The sequence below is a fragment of the Caloenas nicobarica genome, chromosome 4 (genome assembly GCF_036013445.1).
Source record: "Caloenas nicobarica isolate bCalNic1 chromosome 4, bCalNic1.hap1, whole genome shotgun sequence".
NCBI classification, from domain to species: domain Eukaryota; kingdom Metazoa; phylum Chordata; class Aves; order Columbiformes; family Columbidae; genus Caloenas; species Caloenas nicobarica.
This window is the reverse complement of record NC_088248.1, coordinates 64,989,500-65,007,069: the sequence shown is the minus strand read 5'-3', so window position 1 is coordinate 65,007,069 and position 17,570 is coordinate 64,989,500. Positions and strand designations below refer to the sequence as shown.

At 40.3% G+C, this 17,570-nt stretch overlaps 2 protein-coding genes across 6 annotated transcripts in view; one reads left to right on the top strand and one right to left on the bottom strand.

Moving 5' to 3' along the window:
• Positions 1-416: 416 nt before the first annotated feature.
• Positions 417-15,606, top strand: ZNF518B (zinc finger protein 518B). Of its 5 annotated transcripts, none has more exons than XM_065634775.1 (3): positions 417-474; positions 7,921-11,305; positions 15,480-15,606. In XM_065634775.1, exons 2-3 carry the CDS (start codon positions 8,129-8,131, stop codon positions 15,570-15,572), a joined length of 3,270 nt encoding a protein of 1,089 aa, XP_065490847.1. In that variant the 5' UTR covers positions 417-474; positions 7,921-8,128; the 3' UTR covers positions 15,573-15,606. The 5 variants fall into 5 exon arrangements, with proteins under 5 accessions (XP_065490847.1, XP_065490852.1, XP_065490849.1 ...); XM_065634780.1 differs by lacking the exon at positions 15,480-15,606 and adding an exon at positions 12,124-13,413; XM_065634777.1 differs by lacking the exon at positions 417-474 and adding an exon at positions 557-622.
• The window catches only part of CLNK (cytokine dependent hematopoietic cell linker), a 30,115-nt gene continuing 27,666 nt past the window's right edge, over positions 15,122-17,570 (bottom strand). The window contains exon 16 of the mRNA XM_065634781.1: positions 15,122-15,268. Coding sequence (XP_065490853.1) covers positions 15,122-15,268 — 147 coding nt within the window. The remainder of the gene's footprint in view (positions 15,269-17,570) is intronic.

The window sequence follows — 17,570 nt, the reverse complement described above, 5'->3', positions numbered from 1 at the left end:
GGTGGTATCTGGGGGAACGTCGAGAGTTATTGGGAACAACGGCTCTCCCTTCGGCCTGCGTCTGTCGGAACCCTCGAGGGACGGGCCGCGGGCAGCACCCGACGGCAGCTCCGGTCATGCCCTCGCCTGCCACGGCGCAGGTGCTTCGACGCCAGCCCAGCCGCTCGCACTGCGGGCCCCACGCGCGGGTGGCAGGTCCCCACGCGGGGCCAGGCTGCGGCCCCCGAGGTGCCACCTCAGCGCCGGGTCCTTCCCCGCGGGCCGGCGGGCCGGGCCGGGGCTCACAACGCGCCTGCGCGGCCGCCGGGGCTCCTCAGTAGAGCTCTACACGGCGCCGTCGGCGGGAGCGGCGGAGCGGCGCCGGCCAATGGGGCGGCGCGGTGGCGCCGCGGTGCTGAGGTCAGTTCCGCCGCTGCGGCGGGCGGGGGGCCGTGCCGAGGCGGCGGCGGGGGGCTCGCCCTTGCCCTCGCTGGGGTGAGTGCCTCAGGGCGGGGCGGGAACTGCGGATGGGGATCGGCGCTGCGTTGTTTGTGCATCTGGAGGCGAGGGGAGCGGTGGCGGCTGGTGGGGTCTGCCCCTGAGGGAGGCAGCCCGTGTTTCTCCTCGCCCTCCTCCGAGCCAGGTAAGGCTCCCCCCGCCGCGCCCGGCCTGTTCCTGCCGGGCCAGCGCCGCGGCTGCCGCCTGCCCGCCGCCCTGTGTGCCCGCCGCCCCGTCTGCCCTGCCCGCCAGCCCGGGTGGGCGGGGGTCCGAGCAGCGAGCGAGGGCTGCGGGCCCGCGGTGCTGCCCCCTGCGGGCCGGCGGCGGCGCGGGCGGAGCCACCCGGCCGGCGGCGGGCGGAGGCTGCGCGGCCTGCGGAGCGGCCGCCACCCGGCCGGGCAGCGGCGGGGCTCGGCCTCCGGGACACGGGGCCCGAGGAAGGGAGGGAGGCCGCGCGTCCCCGGGGAGGCGGCAGCGCTCGCGCGTGGGTGGCTGGCTGCCCAGGGATGGGGCATTTGTTGGTGTTGGTGGCGGGCGCTGCTGTCTCGTGGACGCCGTCGGGCTGCTCGGACTCGTCTGGACTGCGGGGTGTTGTCCAGGTTTGTCATCTTGGTCTCCTTCCCGAAGAAAAGAAGCTTTCGGGTTAGTAACTGTGTTGCTGAGCACAATAGAACATTCTGTGTTTTGTATGTAAATTGAGTTCTTTAGAGTATTTGGGCACAAGGTTCTCTTAATTAAATCCTTTATTAAATTGTGTTGCAAGAGAATCTGTCATAAAAAGTATGACATTGGACACTTAGACATATAAAACTACTTGGGTTTCATCTCAACAAATGACCCATCGCTATAATAGATGTAGCCCAACTATCCCAAAATATACATTTAATTTTAAAAGTCTATTTTATTATTAAGAAGACTAATGACGTTGCAGAGGATTTTGCTAGCATTCTGCTTTGCATTGTTACTACAGTAAAAGGTGATAGTCAAGGCCCTTTTCTTGCAGATACTTATATACGTGGCTAATTTTAGCAGGAATTAAATCTGTAGAAATGAATTTTAGTGTCTACATGTGTGTTTTTAGAATTGGAAATGAAGAAATATATAGTTTTAATGGGACTCTCCCCCCTCTCCCATTTTCTTCAGTGCCATACCTCCTTGTTTTGTTGCTTACAGGCCTTAAAGCTTAGACTAAGGTAATGCTAAATACTCGTCAGTGTGCTTTGGATATACGGAGAGATTTTTAAAATGGCTGTATATTGTGTTAAATACTGAAACGTGCAGCATAGATTTAAAAGTTGATCATACATGTAATGAAAAAAAACTGTATAAACATCTGAGCACTCTCTAAGCCACTGCTTTTGATGCAGTAGTTATTTGAGAATGCGTTGCTTAGTTTGTTGCCAGAAGACCACCAAGCAATCGAATGATATGTCAGAAACGTGTATCTTTCAGATAGAAATAAAGCCAGGCCTCAGTCCTAGGATCACAGAGAAGCAGACCTCCATTTTGGTAGAGTACTGTATAGTACATACATGTGCCTGCCTTCTTACAATGACAATAAATGTCAATATATTGGGCATTTTTTTACCTATGCATTTGAAAAATAGTGATTTACTTCTAATAGTGTTTTGCATAACTTTATAAGTAGTAAAAATTTTGCATGTAATTAATTTTTTACTGTAGAGTGAAATAACTGTATGTTTTGTAATAAAGGTAACCTCTAAAAACCTGATGCGTGGTCTTTGCTTGTCTTAATTTTCTGCATTGACATTCATCCTTCATTTTGATGGAAAAACTTCATTTGAATTTCAGATACAGAAAGTGTTATGACTCTGATAACCTCTTACTGTGAGGCAAACTGTCTTTTTAAGAAGGAATAATTGTAGATAAAATGTCTTCGGTGCATTTGAATTGTTTGATTTTAATAGAAAATGAATTCTTTTAATTAGTACAATACATTATACTTGAGTGAAGCACTTTGGATCTCTCCCAGTCATTAGGCCTAAAATCAGTGAGTGGTAACTGACAACTACATAGTGTGGTCAGTAGAACAGTTAACTCTGCTTAACGGAGATAGTCAACCGATGTTAAAAGGGTGGTATATGGCATATATATAATTGTACAATATGGACAAGATAATTTTTAGCTTACGCAGACATTGAAGTTTTTTCACAGAGATTTAAGTTTTACATGATGCATCTTGCTGATAGAGTGATGCACAGTGTCTTCCAGTTCTGTTTGAACTTTTTCTCTTAGGAGATAGTTATATGGGCTTTTCAATACCAAAGCAGGCCTTGATTGCTGGACACAGTCTTAGAACTTAGTGTTTGAGATGTCTATGTTTTGCTGAAGTAAGGTCTTACTTATTTAGTCACATATGATAAATTCATGCTGCTTTGTCACACCCATTTCATTGATAGCAGTGTATAATTTGAGATAAAAAGGGAACTAAAACACTGGAAAAGAAATATTCTTACTTGAAATGATGAACTAAGTAGTAATATATTTGAAGTAAATGGAAATTTCAAGAATATAGAATAATGGGAAGACACTAGCAATTCCTGTCGGACAGTGGCCACATCAGGAGTTTGTAATCTACTGCAGTGCAAAAAAACCATTTGTACTGGATGAATTTGGCATAGTCAGGCTGTGTAGGATATTTCTGCTTATTTTTCTTGGTTTTAATTGGTCTTTGTTTTCTAACCTTTATGTAAATGTGATATCCACTGTTTAGAATGCCTTTTGATGCCTGCAGATCTATTGATCTCTGTCTTGAGCAGCAAGGTTCAAGATATACTAGTGTTATGTGAGAGGTGGGAATATTTCCTGTTACTAAGTGCTATACTTTTTAATGTCACTGAATTGCAGGTGTCTGGTAGAGGGAGTGAATGAGAAATTTTGATTTATCTTCTTTCTGTTGTCATTTTTCCATTTACCTCTAAGTTTCTGCTTCCAATTTTTTTCAAAACTAGGGCCTCTAAATTTTTTCAGTTTCACCTAACTCAAGTACCTTATTGTATTTCAAATTATTTTTACAAACTTCTTCTGAATCTGTCCCTGTAAAGACATGAACCGGAATTGCTTTTAAGACTCCTAGTATCTCTTACTCCATTCTTAAGCTGTCTTTTTCTTTTGTTTGCCATTCAGACTCCATGTAGACTTTCAGTTCTTCCTTTAATAGTATTTTTTGATTGGTCCGTGTGCTCTCCTTTTGATTGTAGCTTGAAAAATTGAGTATGTAGCTTTTCATTAAATCTTCTGAAGCATATCTCCGCTAACCCTTTGAATCTCAAAACAAATCTTTGGGGGAATTCCCTCCCCCCGCCCCTGCTGGTATGGAGTGAATGGGTGCTGGACTGCACCACTTCTCTGTGTACATTGATGGTCACATTTTTCTGAAGTAACCCGAAGAAGCAAATAATGTTTTAAAATATAATTAGAGTGCACTTTGGGGCTTTTTTTATCCAAAATAATGATAAAGTGGACATGTTTGCATCAAAACTTTTCTTGTTAACTATTCAGCGTTCAGGAAAGACTGGTGAAAAAAATAGCTACAGAGACAACGGCAGTGTCACTTCAGCATCACTTCGTTATTCAGTTCTTTTTTTACCCTGTACTGAGTCTGGCTGGGATGGAATTAAATTTCTTCGTAGCAGCCTGTAGGGTGCTGTATTCTGGATCTGTGGCTAAACCAGTGCAGATAACACTGGTGTTTTGCCTGTTGCTGAGCAGTGTTTCCATAATGTCAAGATTTTCTTTCCCGCTGCCTCTGCCTCTGCTGCAGTGAGTTAGTATGGGGTGGGCAAGAGATTGGGAGGACATACCTCTGGGACAGCTGACCAGAACTGATCAAGGGGATGGTCCATACAATATAACCTCATGCTCAGCAATGGAAACTGGAAGTAGAAGAAGGAGAGGGGCTTTGGTTCCAGGGGGCTGTTCAGAGGGCAGCCAGGCATCAGTCTGCTTGTGGAAGGTGGTGACTTCCTTTGCGTCACCTCTGCGCCTCTTTCCTTCACCTATTAAACTGCCTTTGTCCAGATCCATAAGCTTTCTCGGTCTTTTCCTCCAGTTTGCTCCCCTCCCTTCCCAGGGAAGGGTGGGGAGCCAGCATGTGGCTGCTTGGCTGCTGGCGGGATTGACCACAGCACATCTGAAGTGTGGTGGCAGTAACTCCAACAACATTTGAAAACTTGATTCTAGCAACAAGGTATTTGTTGCAGGTCTGAATGAAAGCTTGGTTTTGGGGCTATATACCTATTTGTTTTCACTCTGATACATAAAGCTATTTGAATTAGGAAAGTTTAGAAGGATTACTAGCATGTTCTTTGAATTACCTCTGTTAAATTTTTCTTGTGTGTTCTTAGGCTGAGCAAGCTGGATCTGTCTGGTAAATTAAAGCATTCTTAAAACGTTCAACACTTTCTTGTACTTTCTCTTAAAGGTGGTGGATACTTTTTCATGTTGTCCTGTAAGGTGAAGTTTACAGTGTTAAAAATAATATGAGAAAACTGTCCATGTCTTTAATACTGTCTTTTGTGGTCAAGGATGTGTATGGCATAAAGTGCTATGTGCTTATCTTTTGATCTGGTTCATATGGATTGCAGTTTCAGTACCAATGGATAGCTGTTAACAGGAAAAAAAAAAGGCAAATATTGGTTTAACTTCACGCTTTCCCTTCAAATGCAATTTTATTTCTGTCTTAAAGCTGTATAGAAATCCTCAAAGCATCTTTGGTCTGGATCTTGAGCTTATTATCTTTCTCCTGAAATTAAACAGTGGACCTCCTGGCCCACCATCACGCTTGTCTGTCAACAAGATTCTTAAGTTTAATAAGTGATATTAGCAGGGGAAGAATTGCCCATGAGAGACTACCAGAAACATTTATTTTTCTTGCCTCTTTAGATTCTGGGATAGTATAGGGCATGATGTTACCAACGTTAGAATTGTTTGAAAATAAAAAATCTTTATACCATGATACAGTAGTCATGTATACTTTCCTGCTTCCTAGGAGGCTGCCATTGATTTGTTTTTCACATTGAGATACAGAGGTTTTTCACATAGGGGTGTACACCTGTCTGCATTGCAATGAGATGAGATTACTACACTCCTAAGAACTACATACTGAGGAGTTTTAGAGGTGTGCGGTCATCCATCTGCTAAAGAGTGGAAAGGACATTATGTTGTCCCCAGTCAGTTTTCTAACTTATTTTTACTATTGTTTGAGGTTACATCAGTATGCTTGCTCCTTGCAGAGCCCCATCCTTAGGGCAGCATTCCCTTAGCAGTTAGGGATATTGGCAAATGGGGCACAGGGAGATGCAAGAAAGACTTTCTGGATCAGATGCTTACTCCTGTCAAGCCATTGCGGAGATGCATCATACTGTAAAGTTTTTGTCATTAGTGCAGGATTATTGTAATAGCACATTGCTTAGGTGAGCTCAACGCTGTGCTTTTGGAGCCCAAATCGAGCCCTGCTCTACGTAGACAGACTTGGAGAGGAACTGAATTTCAGAAGCAGAAGCCTTCTGTGGGATGTATTGAAATCTAAAGGAATAACTCTGTGAAACAGGGTGTCTACGTGAATGCAGATCTGTGCAACAGTATGTCTGTAAGTAAGAATGTGTACTGTTTTTTCTGGGATTGAGTTAATTTTCTTTGTGGTGGTTAGAATATTTTCTTTTTAGCAGCTAGCGCAGTCTTTTGTTTCAGATTTACTGTGAGAATAATGTAATAACACACTGCACTTCCTGTGCCTTTGCCCGGGACAGAGTTATTTTTTTCTTTCCAGTAGCTAGGCTGTGTTTTGGAGTAGGTTTGAAGAGACTGTGAGGTCTCACTGGTGTTTTGGCTGTTGCCAAGCAGACCAAGGACTTTCCCAGCTTTCCAGTTGCAGGTGCGTATAGAAGCTGGGAGGGAGCATAACAGGACAGCACCTAGACTGACATCCAGGCTGGCCAAGGAGACATTCTCTGTTGTTAGCATTGTGTTCTGTATATAGCTGGAGCTGTCTTTTTCGGCTTTTCCTTCATTTTCTTTTTTTTTCCCCGGGATCATCTGTTCAAGACCAGTGCACTCTTGTCTTCTGGGACCAGCTATTTGACATGATTGTGTTTCAGTGTGAACTGCTGTCCAGGTCTCCACTCTTCTGGGATCGGCTGTACAGGAGCGGTGTTTGTGATCACTGCCTGGGGATGGGCTGGGTATTGGTCATCAGGTGGTGAGCAGATGCATTCTGCATCGCTTATTTTGTATTATTATTATTATATCTTCCTTTGCTGTCCTGTTAACTGTTCTTATCTCAACGCGCAAGTTTCTCCCTTCCATTTCAATACTCTCCCCCGTCCCACTTGAGAGGCAGGAGGGGAGTGAGTGACAGCTGCGTGGTCCTAGTTGCTGGCTGGGTTTAAACCATGACAATGTTTGAATAAGGTATTGACTAGATTTTACTTGTTGCTGTTAGCTGTGGAGTTGTTTTATATGTCTTGAAAGACTAATTTAGTTGTTAGTTTTCCGAATAATAGTGGTCTCATAGTCTTGACAAAAGCTTAAAGGCTGAGATCTTATTCATGTTGAATATAGAAGAGAGACAGTAAGAGTGCTGGAACCTGTGAGGCTGAATATGCTGCACAAGTTATTGTGCTATTTTTGCACTGATATTACTGTTTTACCTCTGCTTTCCATTGCATTGTTTATTTTGCTTGATTGGCATATCCTGTATTATCAGGATGGAGTGACTTATTTGTATGCTTGTCCACGTATATAGAAGTGATTACACACTGATGTCGATAGAAGTGAAAGTGATTAATTTTGCAACTGCAGATTGTTTTGACTTCATTACTTTGAGAACATGTGAAGTATAAATCAAGCATTGTTATGAATTAGTGTTCAAAACTGTTTGGATCTGAAACATTGGCAGTGATTAGAACTTCCTTCTGTACTTAAGAATTTCCGCGCTAGCTTAAAAATCCTTATACTTAAAACTCATAGTTTTGTGTTTCTAGTAACCATTGTAGTTGCTCTCCTTTTTCCTGCTGGGTTTTACAAATGAGTGGCACCTGCACTGTTTCATAATATCTTTTCCCGAGTTCAGGATTGTATGTGAACTGAAATCATATTCTGCTGCTCAGTTCTGTTGCCAAGTGTCTTTCCTGTTGGGCTTATAAATACATTTCTTAAATGTAAAATTTCTCATGGTGTGCATATACTTTTATGAATTTATGAACATTTTGCATATGAGCAAATGTTGAATGATAATTTGATTAGGTACGTTTTGCTTGGAGTTAATGATTCTATGTGCAGAATACAATCAGTGGTATATTAACGTATTAACTTGCACTCCGCAATTCAGTTGTGGTCCACTAATAGTTCAATTATTAGTTCATTGTACTTCCATGATCAATGAATTGTAACTGACTTAATTTTCTGATTTTTATTCTTTAGTGCTACAAGTTGATTGAATAATATTAAGCACATGGAGTATAATATGGATGCAGTTCCTTGAGCACCGTTTCTTCCACAGTATATATTCTGAAGATTGTTGGCCTGAATGATTGATTGATAAGCACTGTACACAAGACTAATACCAAGAAAACATTTCGTCTGTTACTTCTGTGTTTGACAGAACTGGTGCAGAGTCACGTCATCTGAAATGCAGTTGAAAAAAATGAGGGAAATTTTACCAACATTGTACCCTGGCCAAATTAATGATAAAAATAATTCCTTAACGACATCCCCAAAGCAATCTTCTGAGGATAAACCAAACCCATCAAAAGGGGATGATGACCAAAACTGCTGTTACCAAGGGACTGAGGCTGAGAATAGTAAGTTGTCACTGATAAGCTGTATAAAATGCAGAAGTGTTCAGAAAATTTCAATGCAAGATATAGAAAAGCATAAGAATCTTGGGTGGACTGAAGACAAAAATTTTATCTGCAAGAAGTGTAGTCATATTACATCACCAGCTTTCCATTTTGTTCCTGAGGGTGCCAGTGCTGTAGACTTTGAAAAACGTGAAAAAAAATCCCCAAGTAAAACCCAGAAAACATTTAAAGTTAAAAACTTTCTGCCAGGTAAATACTACTGTGATAAATGTAGATTTTCTACAAAGGATCCTTTGCAGTATAAAAAGCATGTAGGTCAACATGAAGAAATTAAATTTATTTGTTCCCACTGTAGTTACATATCCTACACCAAAGGAGAATTCCAGAGACATTTGGTGAAACACACTGGAACTTTTCCATATCAGTGTGAATACTGTGAATACGGCGCTGTTAGACATGACTATATAGTGAAACACACGAGAAGAGTACATGAAACACCCACAAAACGGCTGTCAAATACTACCACAAACCACAAACAAAAGAAGTCTTGCTTGCCGAGTCAAAGCACTTTATTTGAAAAGCAGAAATATGATAAAATTCCTTATCAGAATGAACTGTCAAGTTCTTCAAATATGGTTTGCGAGATTCCAGACAAAGTAGCTAAACCAGTCTATTTGTCTCATGATGTAGAATGTAACGTAAATACAGCGTTGGTCCAGGATAAAACGATATTGCAGCCATCTGAAATAAGTGTATGTGAGAATCAAAGTGTGGAAGTTGAGGTTTATTCACCAAAAACGGAGCCTTTACAACCTGGGATGCCTTTAACAGTAATTGCACCATCTGAACTTGTAGTTCCTTCTAACTGTTTAGCTCAGATAGTAGAGATTAAAATAGTGAATGGAGCACAACAGCTGGTTCTCAAACTAATTCCTATGAAAGAAGCAACTTACAAACCTGCGAGTGGTGCTGAAGAGGAGCTCGAGAATCAAGGTATAGAACAATCTGTGGAAGGAAAAAAAACACCTTCTGTGTCTCAAAATGAGTTGCTAACCATGGAAGTGAATGTAGACAAATTATCCAGTGTTAGTAACCAGCGTAATGTGGATGGTATGTATGACAAGAACTCCGAATGTCTTTGTTTTTCTGATTCTCAGCTCTCAGACTGTAACTCTGTATCTATACAGAGGGATGATGCATCAAAATTATGCTTTCATTTGGTGAAAGGTATTGATGTCCGTTCAGGTGTTATAGAACTTTGTTCTCAATCTCTGGTGATGAATAGTACTGAAAAAAAAAGTGATCTTAAATCCTCGAGGTGTGAAGTAGATGGAAAAAATAACTTGCATTATGACTTGTATCATTATGAAGAAGCTGTGGATATACCCCCTCCAAAATATGCTTCTATTTCTGAAGGTATAAGTTCCAAGAACATTTCAGTAGAGGCTGCTCAGGAGGGCAAAAATTCCCCTTCTTCTGCAATCCTTAAGCAAAAGGATGCATTGCCTCTAAAGAGGGATGCTAAAGAATGTAGGAGTCTGCCAGTCAGCTCTACAGAAGCGCGTTCAGTTGGTAAGAGTTTTGATAAAAAATCCGTTACATCTTCTGAAGCGGGAAAAAACTTTCATGTCACCAAAACTCTACCTTGTGAGGCCATGACTTTTGACTTCAGCAAAGTAAAGAGAGCTGAAACCGTAAGTCAAAAGAACAATCTTCTTCTGGATTCATTAGAACTACAGAAGATGGAAAATAAAAGCAACCCCTCTGAGGGACCTATTATTTCATCTGTATTTTCTCTTAGCTCTGGGGCTGAAAATGTTCCAGAGGGTGTCAGATGGGATGACACAACTTGCAGTAAGAAGACAGCAACGTTGCTGTGTAGAAAGATTGCTCAGCTCATGTCTGCTGCTGAATCCAACATGAAATCCATGCCTTTGAGATGTCAGGCTTCTAGTAAAAAGGTGCTTTACCCTCAAGAAAATTCAGCAAGCTGTGAGAGGGTTGTTTGTGCCACTGAAGTGGAGCAGTCTGAATCTTTGCCTCAAGTGCATGGTGAAAACTGTGTGATTAGTAGCGAAGAACACAGTGAAGATCAGCTGCTTACATTTGCAAGAACATCTAAAAGCCGGGTAACTAAAAATTCCCATGTTGCTACTCCAGTGTTCATCCCCAAAGGGACAGTACTGAGAGTGCTGAATGCCACTAGCAGTCAAAACTCAAACGGACTAGAAAACCCGAGTGAAACACCAGCTTCTTCTGTGTATTGCAATGAAATGTTTCTGCCTCGCCCAGTTCCTGTGAGTGTTTCTGAGACACTTGGCAGTAATTTGCCATGTTTGCATGATCAGAGCGAACTGACTGCACAGCCCCGAGTTATTTCACTCAGGCAAAGACCAAAGCGAGAGGCAAGTGTTAAAAATAATAGCAAACAAACTGGAGTGCTGTTTCAGAAAAGCAGTGATGTGAGTAAGCAAAGCAAACCCTATTCAAAAAGTCAACTAGGTCCCAAGAAAAAGGTGAAACGAGTGGGCACCAGGGAACTTCCTAAGAGGAAGGCAAGGACTCGGTCAGACACCAGTTCAAGTTCTGACATGTCCTATCTGTTGACAGCAAGACGTCTTCGGCTTGTCCCTCTGAGAATGAACCAGCTGATAAAGTGTCCTCGTCGTAACCAGCCAGTTGTGGTACTAAACCATCCTGATGTTGACTCGCCAGAAATAATTAATGTCATGAAGACTATCAACAAGTATAAAGGTCAAGTCCTGAAAGTAGTTCTATCAGAAAGGACAAGTAGGTGTCTTGGTGTCAGACGTTATCGAAACCGTCTTACTCTTCAAAATGGTGAGACAGGAAGTCAAGCGAAAAAGGAGAATATGCTAAAAATGAAACTAAAAAAGACCCATAAAAACAACTACCAGGTGGTGGAAACTTCACCAGCTGAAAGACTTCAGTGTATGTTTAAGTGTTGGTTTTGTGGAAGAGTATATATGGACCAAGAAGAATGGGTAAGTCATGGACAGAGGCACTTGATAGAGGCCACCAAGGGTTGGGATGTTCTTTCTCTTCCAGCAAAAAAACATTAAGTGAGAGACTAGGAGGGGGGTCGCCTCTTCTTTTTAGTGAGTGCCACAAACTTGCTCGGAAAGGAAGATGGAAATAACTGCTTTATTTTGCCAAAAGATCTCTACTCTTAGCAAAGTGGAAGAGGAGAGCAGAGCTATAGAGATACAGAGAAGCTGACAGTGAAGATTAAGCACTACTTTGCACTCTCATGTTTGAAATTTGTATTGGAGGTCAACTTCATCTGTTCCATAGGAGAAATTTGAAACAGATTCGCTATGCAAACATCTTTCTAGTTAACATTCTTTGTGCTAGAATACTGTGCTGTAACTGGTTTGTGCTAGGTCTCTATGGATTAAAACCTTAGACGATAAGATCTTTGTAGATTTAACAGGGTTTAGTTTGCTTTCTTACAGCATGGTGTTTCAGAGATTGAGCATATGTGTACTGAAAAGCACTTTTGATCCTCTCTGGGGAGCAAGTGTACATCATAGATTTTTAGTGGCAAATTAAACACCATGCGTAAAAAGTAAAACTTAAATGTGAGTACTCCATTTCAGTGAAACAAACCCATTTCTGCTGACTTTGGAGGAAGTACAAGGGTGTAAATGAAGATTCTATGGGATGAGAGTTACTCCCTCTAGGTCAGATAGCACTAGAAGTTTAGTTTTGTTTAGTACTTAGATGTAACTAGCCTGTATTGTGTAGGTTTGAGAAAGAGAGCAGAATGCTGTCAATTTTCTGTACCATCCTTGTTGAACAGGCAGAGCCGGAGATACCATCAGGCTTGGACTGATCGGAGTGAGAAGCTTTTCTCCATATGGTCTCAAGGCTGTTCTGAAATGTGAGGAAGTAATAACCAAACATAAACCCTCTAGTACCGTGTGTGTGCAGTCTGATAGAAACACATTTGCAGAATTGGGCATTTGGTTAGAAGTCTAGCTGGTGCATCGATGCTTATTTATGGGGGGAGCATGCTGAAGATGAAGACTTTTCAAAATGAAAAACCACGTTGCACAGTGTTTACATTGCCAGTGTTGAACCAGATTTTCAGTGCAATCTTTCATCATCATTAAGAATTTAGATGCTGTTAGAATATATTTTTTGTAGGCCTCAATTCATAAAGCATGTGCCTAGTTACATATTTATGTCTAACGTGTATCTGTTGACTTCAGTGCAGCGTAAACATTGCTCAGTTGCTTAAACACTTTCCTAAATCAGGGCCAAATTTCAAGCTTTTAGTGAAGTAGAGCGATGGATAATACTGAAGTCTAATGTTTCTGTACATGAACAATAAATGTTTGTCTTCATCTTGTCAGTTTTGAATCATTTAATGTTCATATAGAATGGACTATATGAAAGCACATATTTACAATAAAAATAAGTTCTTACATTTTTACAGGTAAGAAAATCAATACTGACTCTAATGCTGGATGTCTGTTCTATGTTTGAACTGGGGCTACTCTTGAAAAACTGGTAGTCCCTAACTGTTTTTGCTGTTGTTGCGTTTTTGTAAACAGTTTAAGCTGGGAATATTTTTTTATATACTCCAGTGGCTTATACATTGTTTTGATAAAGTATGTTTTGTATCTGTATTGAAATGTAAATATTTTAAAACTGCATCTGACTGAGGCTTATTTTCAAAACTGGTTGAAACATTGCTTTCTAATAATTTTGCAATACAGTGTTAAAATTCTTCAGATAGTTGGTGCTTTGTCAGATCTTTTTCATCATGTACACATGGAACATTTTTGTATCATTTGTATCAGACCAGCATATTCCACAGAACCAACTTCCTTTTGTCTGTTTCGTCAATAATAATGAAATGATAGTTCTCATTTTGTATTCAAATAGAATTATATTTTTTTAGATGGGTACAGTAGAGGGTTTTTTCACTTCGTATACTTTGATGCAAACCTAACAGTACTATTTACATTGTCGATTGTGAAAATAGGTTCCACTTTAAAATTCTGGCATATCACATAAAATAAATACGGAAACTGTTAACATAAGAAAAAACATGGTTAAAATTCCTCCTTTGTTTTAAATCCTTCAGTCCAGGTTACTGCTTGAATTAAGTTTGTTTCTGTAGAAGCTACTAAATAAATAGTTTTAAATTTGCTTCGTAAGAGTTGTCACTGGCAAAATTAGAACATTCCTCATGAAAGCTGTACTGGGGGGTGGGGAACTGTTGATGCTCAGCATTATAAACTCTACGTGGTTCAAGTATACTAGTAATGCTTGTCTTCTGTAAGCAAGTCTACTGTTTTAGTAAATGTCTGCAAAGCTTTGTATGTCACTGCCATAATCTGCTACCTAAATTGTTAAGCTGTGTTTCTTTAGGCTTAATTTAGAAAATATTTATTTTTTGTTCTAACGTGAAAACCTTTGGCAAGTTAAATTTTATGGTGGCTATGAAACTAAAGCAGATTACATCATGCCTCTTCTCCTTTTTATGAGCTCTGACAAACTCTACTTGCAGTTTCTGTTTTGTTAATTTTTATTCTTATTATTGGATAATGTAATGTCAGAATAATTCTCTTCAAGTTTGAGAGTCTCAGTGGTTTGAAATAATTATAATGAATGTTCTCTTGCATTTTGATGCAGCATTGAGAAATAAGGTTGCAAGGAAATAACAACCAACTGCTAAATTTTTTTAGAGCTAGTTTGTGCCACTACATACTACATTGTAAATTGTGTTGGAATGTCATGCTTTGGGCTTCAATGTTTTCATTCGCCTTGTTCCTATTCTGTAAGGATAAAGTAACTGAGTTTGCTTTCTTGGTATATTCCAATTGCCTAGTCAGACTTCTAAGTATACTTAGAAATGAGGGTTATGGATGCTTTGCAGAAAAGTACTGAAGTTTTGCCTTTCATATTTATAATTAATTTAGTTAAGCCTTCCAAACCTGAAATTATATGAATAAATATTATCATATCCTTTGCTGGAAAAATATCACATTCTCGTCTTCTGCGATACACACTAGAACATGTTTTCTTGCTGAGTTTGAAGCACGTCTGCTGTTCCTGCTGATGACTTTTATCTCTATATTTGCACACGGTATGAATTCAAATGGACTGTTTGCATAATGGTCCTGCTGTGTAAGTGGTTGACAGCTCAGATATGGCGTAAGGTATTGCTACTTAAGCTAAAGAATAAGTGTTAGTTAAGTAATAGAATTTACATAATGAAAGCTAGCTTTATAATCTGCTCCAATATCTATGAGTACCAGCTGACACCCACTGACTTCAGTGGCTGCTGAGCACAGCTCGTTATTGTGCAAACACATAAGCACACTGAATGAATTTGTTATACAGTGAATACTCAGGTAAGTAGCACTTCACCTGTATTTTGAAAAGCAAGAATATAATTTTTATATGACTGTAGTATGCTTTATTAGGTTTTGCTACTAACTGAGCTTCAGTGATGTTTAGGTGAGCAAGACTGGGTTTGGTTTTTGCCTTTTGGAAGGTACAGTACAAGAGAAGCAAATTGCTCAGTCCTTGTCAAAATTTCAGGAGTTGGTCTCTCTTAACACTTCTCTGCGAATTAATACAACGGCATATACCTTACCTGTATCCTCAGATTTAAAAACAAATAGAGTAAAAAAATGGACTAGATCTGTATTCTCAATAAAGTTTTTTTTAGTGGAACATTTAGAATGTTTCATAATATGGGGAGCTCCTCACTCAGGCTAGTCTGATTTTTGAGACATTTAAATAATTTTTCTGTTTGCATTTATACAAACAAATCAGTGACATTAAGGCAGAAAACATCTTTTACGGCACTTGAATGGGTATGTAAGGTAGCATTGTTCTCTCTGGATTCCTGATTTATCCTTTCCGTCAATGAGTGTGATGGGGACATATTTGTAGAAGTCGATGATTTCTTTCACAGAATTAAATTTCTGAGGGAAAAAAGAAAAATTGTAATCAGTGACTGAAAATGAAATTACTAGGTGGTTTTATCAATAACACTAAAAGACTCGCAGATGACAATATTAGAAATAAGTAATATTTTGCATAGAATTATGATTAGATTAGGGGGAAGCAATCATAAAAGGAAAAGCACCAGATTTTAATCCTCTTATTTCCTTTGTGTCCCTCTGTCTTGTGCAGGAGAAAGCAGCAGGCTGCTTCAGGGAAAAGGGGAGCATGTCTAAGCCCTGGGAATGCAGTATGACCTGTAAAAGTTTGTGGTGGCAAGTGTGATAACAGATTTTGAAAAGATGAAGCAACTATAAGTCATGACGAACTTCATGCTGTCAAAAGTTACACTTCAGTAGCAGTACATGATACTTTACACTGCAAGTTTCTTGTACCTTTTTAAATGTACCTTTTTTCCTGTTGAGTTCATGGAGAAAGTTGCTATAAAATCCCTTTGGAGTATGGAACAAGAAAGGTCTCAGCAGGGTTTTACTTTCATTGTCTGGTGTTCGAAACAATATCCTCCAGGACTGTTCCGAGAATTATAAAGGTGTGGTTTGAGAGTCCTGAATTGATCAAACAGCAATAGAAAGCTATCCAAGGTGTTTATCCTCATATGTCCTGGTGGGAGTCTCTTAGTCCTGCCATTCTGCTGGTTAACAATTTAACTAGTTCCCTTTGCTGTGTGTAACTTGTAAACTCTCATCATGCCACTAAACTGTCATCACACCGCTGTTGCTCCTCTTGAGCTTTTCTTTGACTCACTAGTATTAAATCGCTAGAGCTGTACGCAGTAATGCAAGTTTACTGTGTCGTTAATACTTATCCTGTATCTACATTATTTCACATTTACCGAAAGCATCAACTTTCATTGCGTGTGTGGTGGTATCTCATGGTAGTCTCTGTCATCTCCACCTGAATCACACCTAGTTGATAACAAGAATCTGATTAAATCAGTGATTTGGTGTAACGGTTCCTGTATTATTTTAAGATGAAAACTATTTGATCTCAAAACCAGTGTGCTAATTTTTGAAGTTTTGTTTTGGTAACTTGTGTACATTTGTTCCACTTTGCTGTTTTGTCTTTGCCTTATGTTCAAGGTCACTATTGCTACTAGAAGACTAGGCAAAGCTGGTTTGTATTTTATGTCATACCATAGTAATCCTAACTTTTTTTTTTAATTCTAAATTTATTCTTTATCAGCACCAGTTCTTTTTCTGTTTTCTAATGTGTTTTAATGGTTGGAAAGTTTAAAAGTCTTACTGTAATTGTTAATATGCTTTAGAACTTTAACTTCGTTTCACTTGGCAAACGTCACATTATATTCATCACTGTACCTTTAAGCTGTAGCTTTTTGGTAATGGGGCGAAAATTCTTTTTTCATATTTTATTTCATCGGGTACTCCTATTTTATTTAGTGGGATTTAAAATATTGACCTCTGAGTTTCTTCATAGCTGCTAGAACATGAAGTTGACTTAGACATTGTACCACTGATGATCCAGAACTTTGTCTTTGGCCCTTCTAATGGAACCTCCCAGTTTGCGAGGTGTAAAGTCACCTAAGGACTTAAAGATGAAGAAAATTCAATACTGCAGAATTGTTCGTTTCCCTTCACTGTCCGAAGAGACTCAAACTGATCTCCGCTGTCCTAGGAATGTCCTGTGTCCTGGTCTCCAGGCTGTTCTGGGAGACGGGAATAGGGTCTCAAGGACTGCTCATGAAAGATGTAGTTATGAATTGCGTTGGGGTGGTGGTGGGACTCTGGACTATGTCACACATCCTGAATGAGACCAGTTTGTCCTTGAACTGTTGTTCAAGCCGTGGACAAGATGTTTACCTTGTAGACATCTCTCAGTTGAAAGTATTAGCATCCCCTGATGGGTGTTCACTGTGCCCATTTTCCTGGTGGCAACTTTTGATGTAACACTGTCAGTGGAAGTGCTCCCTCATCTACTCTTAACGAGTCAGACCAGTTTAGTGGCTGATGAAGGTACTTGGAGCTGATCCATTTATCTCACTTGGAAATGAACTGAGTTGAATCGATGTGACTTGTATGACCAACAGTTTGAAAATAAAAGTAGCTGCAAGTAGTGATAAGGAGTGGTGGGGATGGAGAAAAGATCTCTGGCTAGAACAGCAAGATCCAGAGATACATGCTGGGCCGTGCTCTAAGCTTCTGTGTAAAACACACACTAAGCTGAAGAGGAGTCAACTCCTGCCTTTTAGTTACTGCATCGTGAGTTGAGCCCACTACTGCAGACATGCTAAAAACTCGTATTTTG

Coding starts and splice junctions, on each gene's coding strand:
- ZNF518B (XM_065634775.1), top strand. CDS start 8,129: ATGCAGTTGAAAAAAATGAGGGAAATTTTACCAACATTGTACCCTGGC. Junction 11,306..15,479: donor ATATGGACCAAGAAGAATGG/GTAAGTCATGGA, acceptor TGTCTTGTGCAG/GAGAAAGCAGCAGGCTGCTT.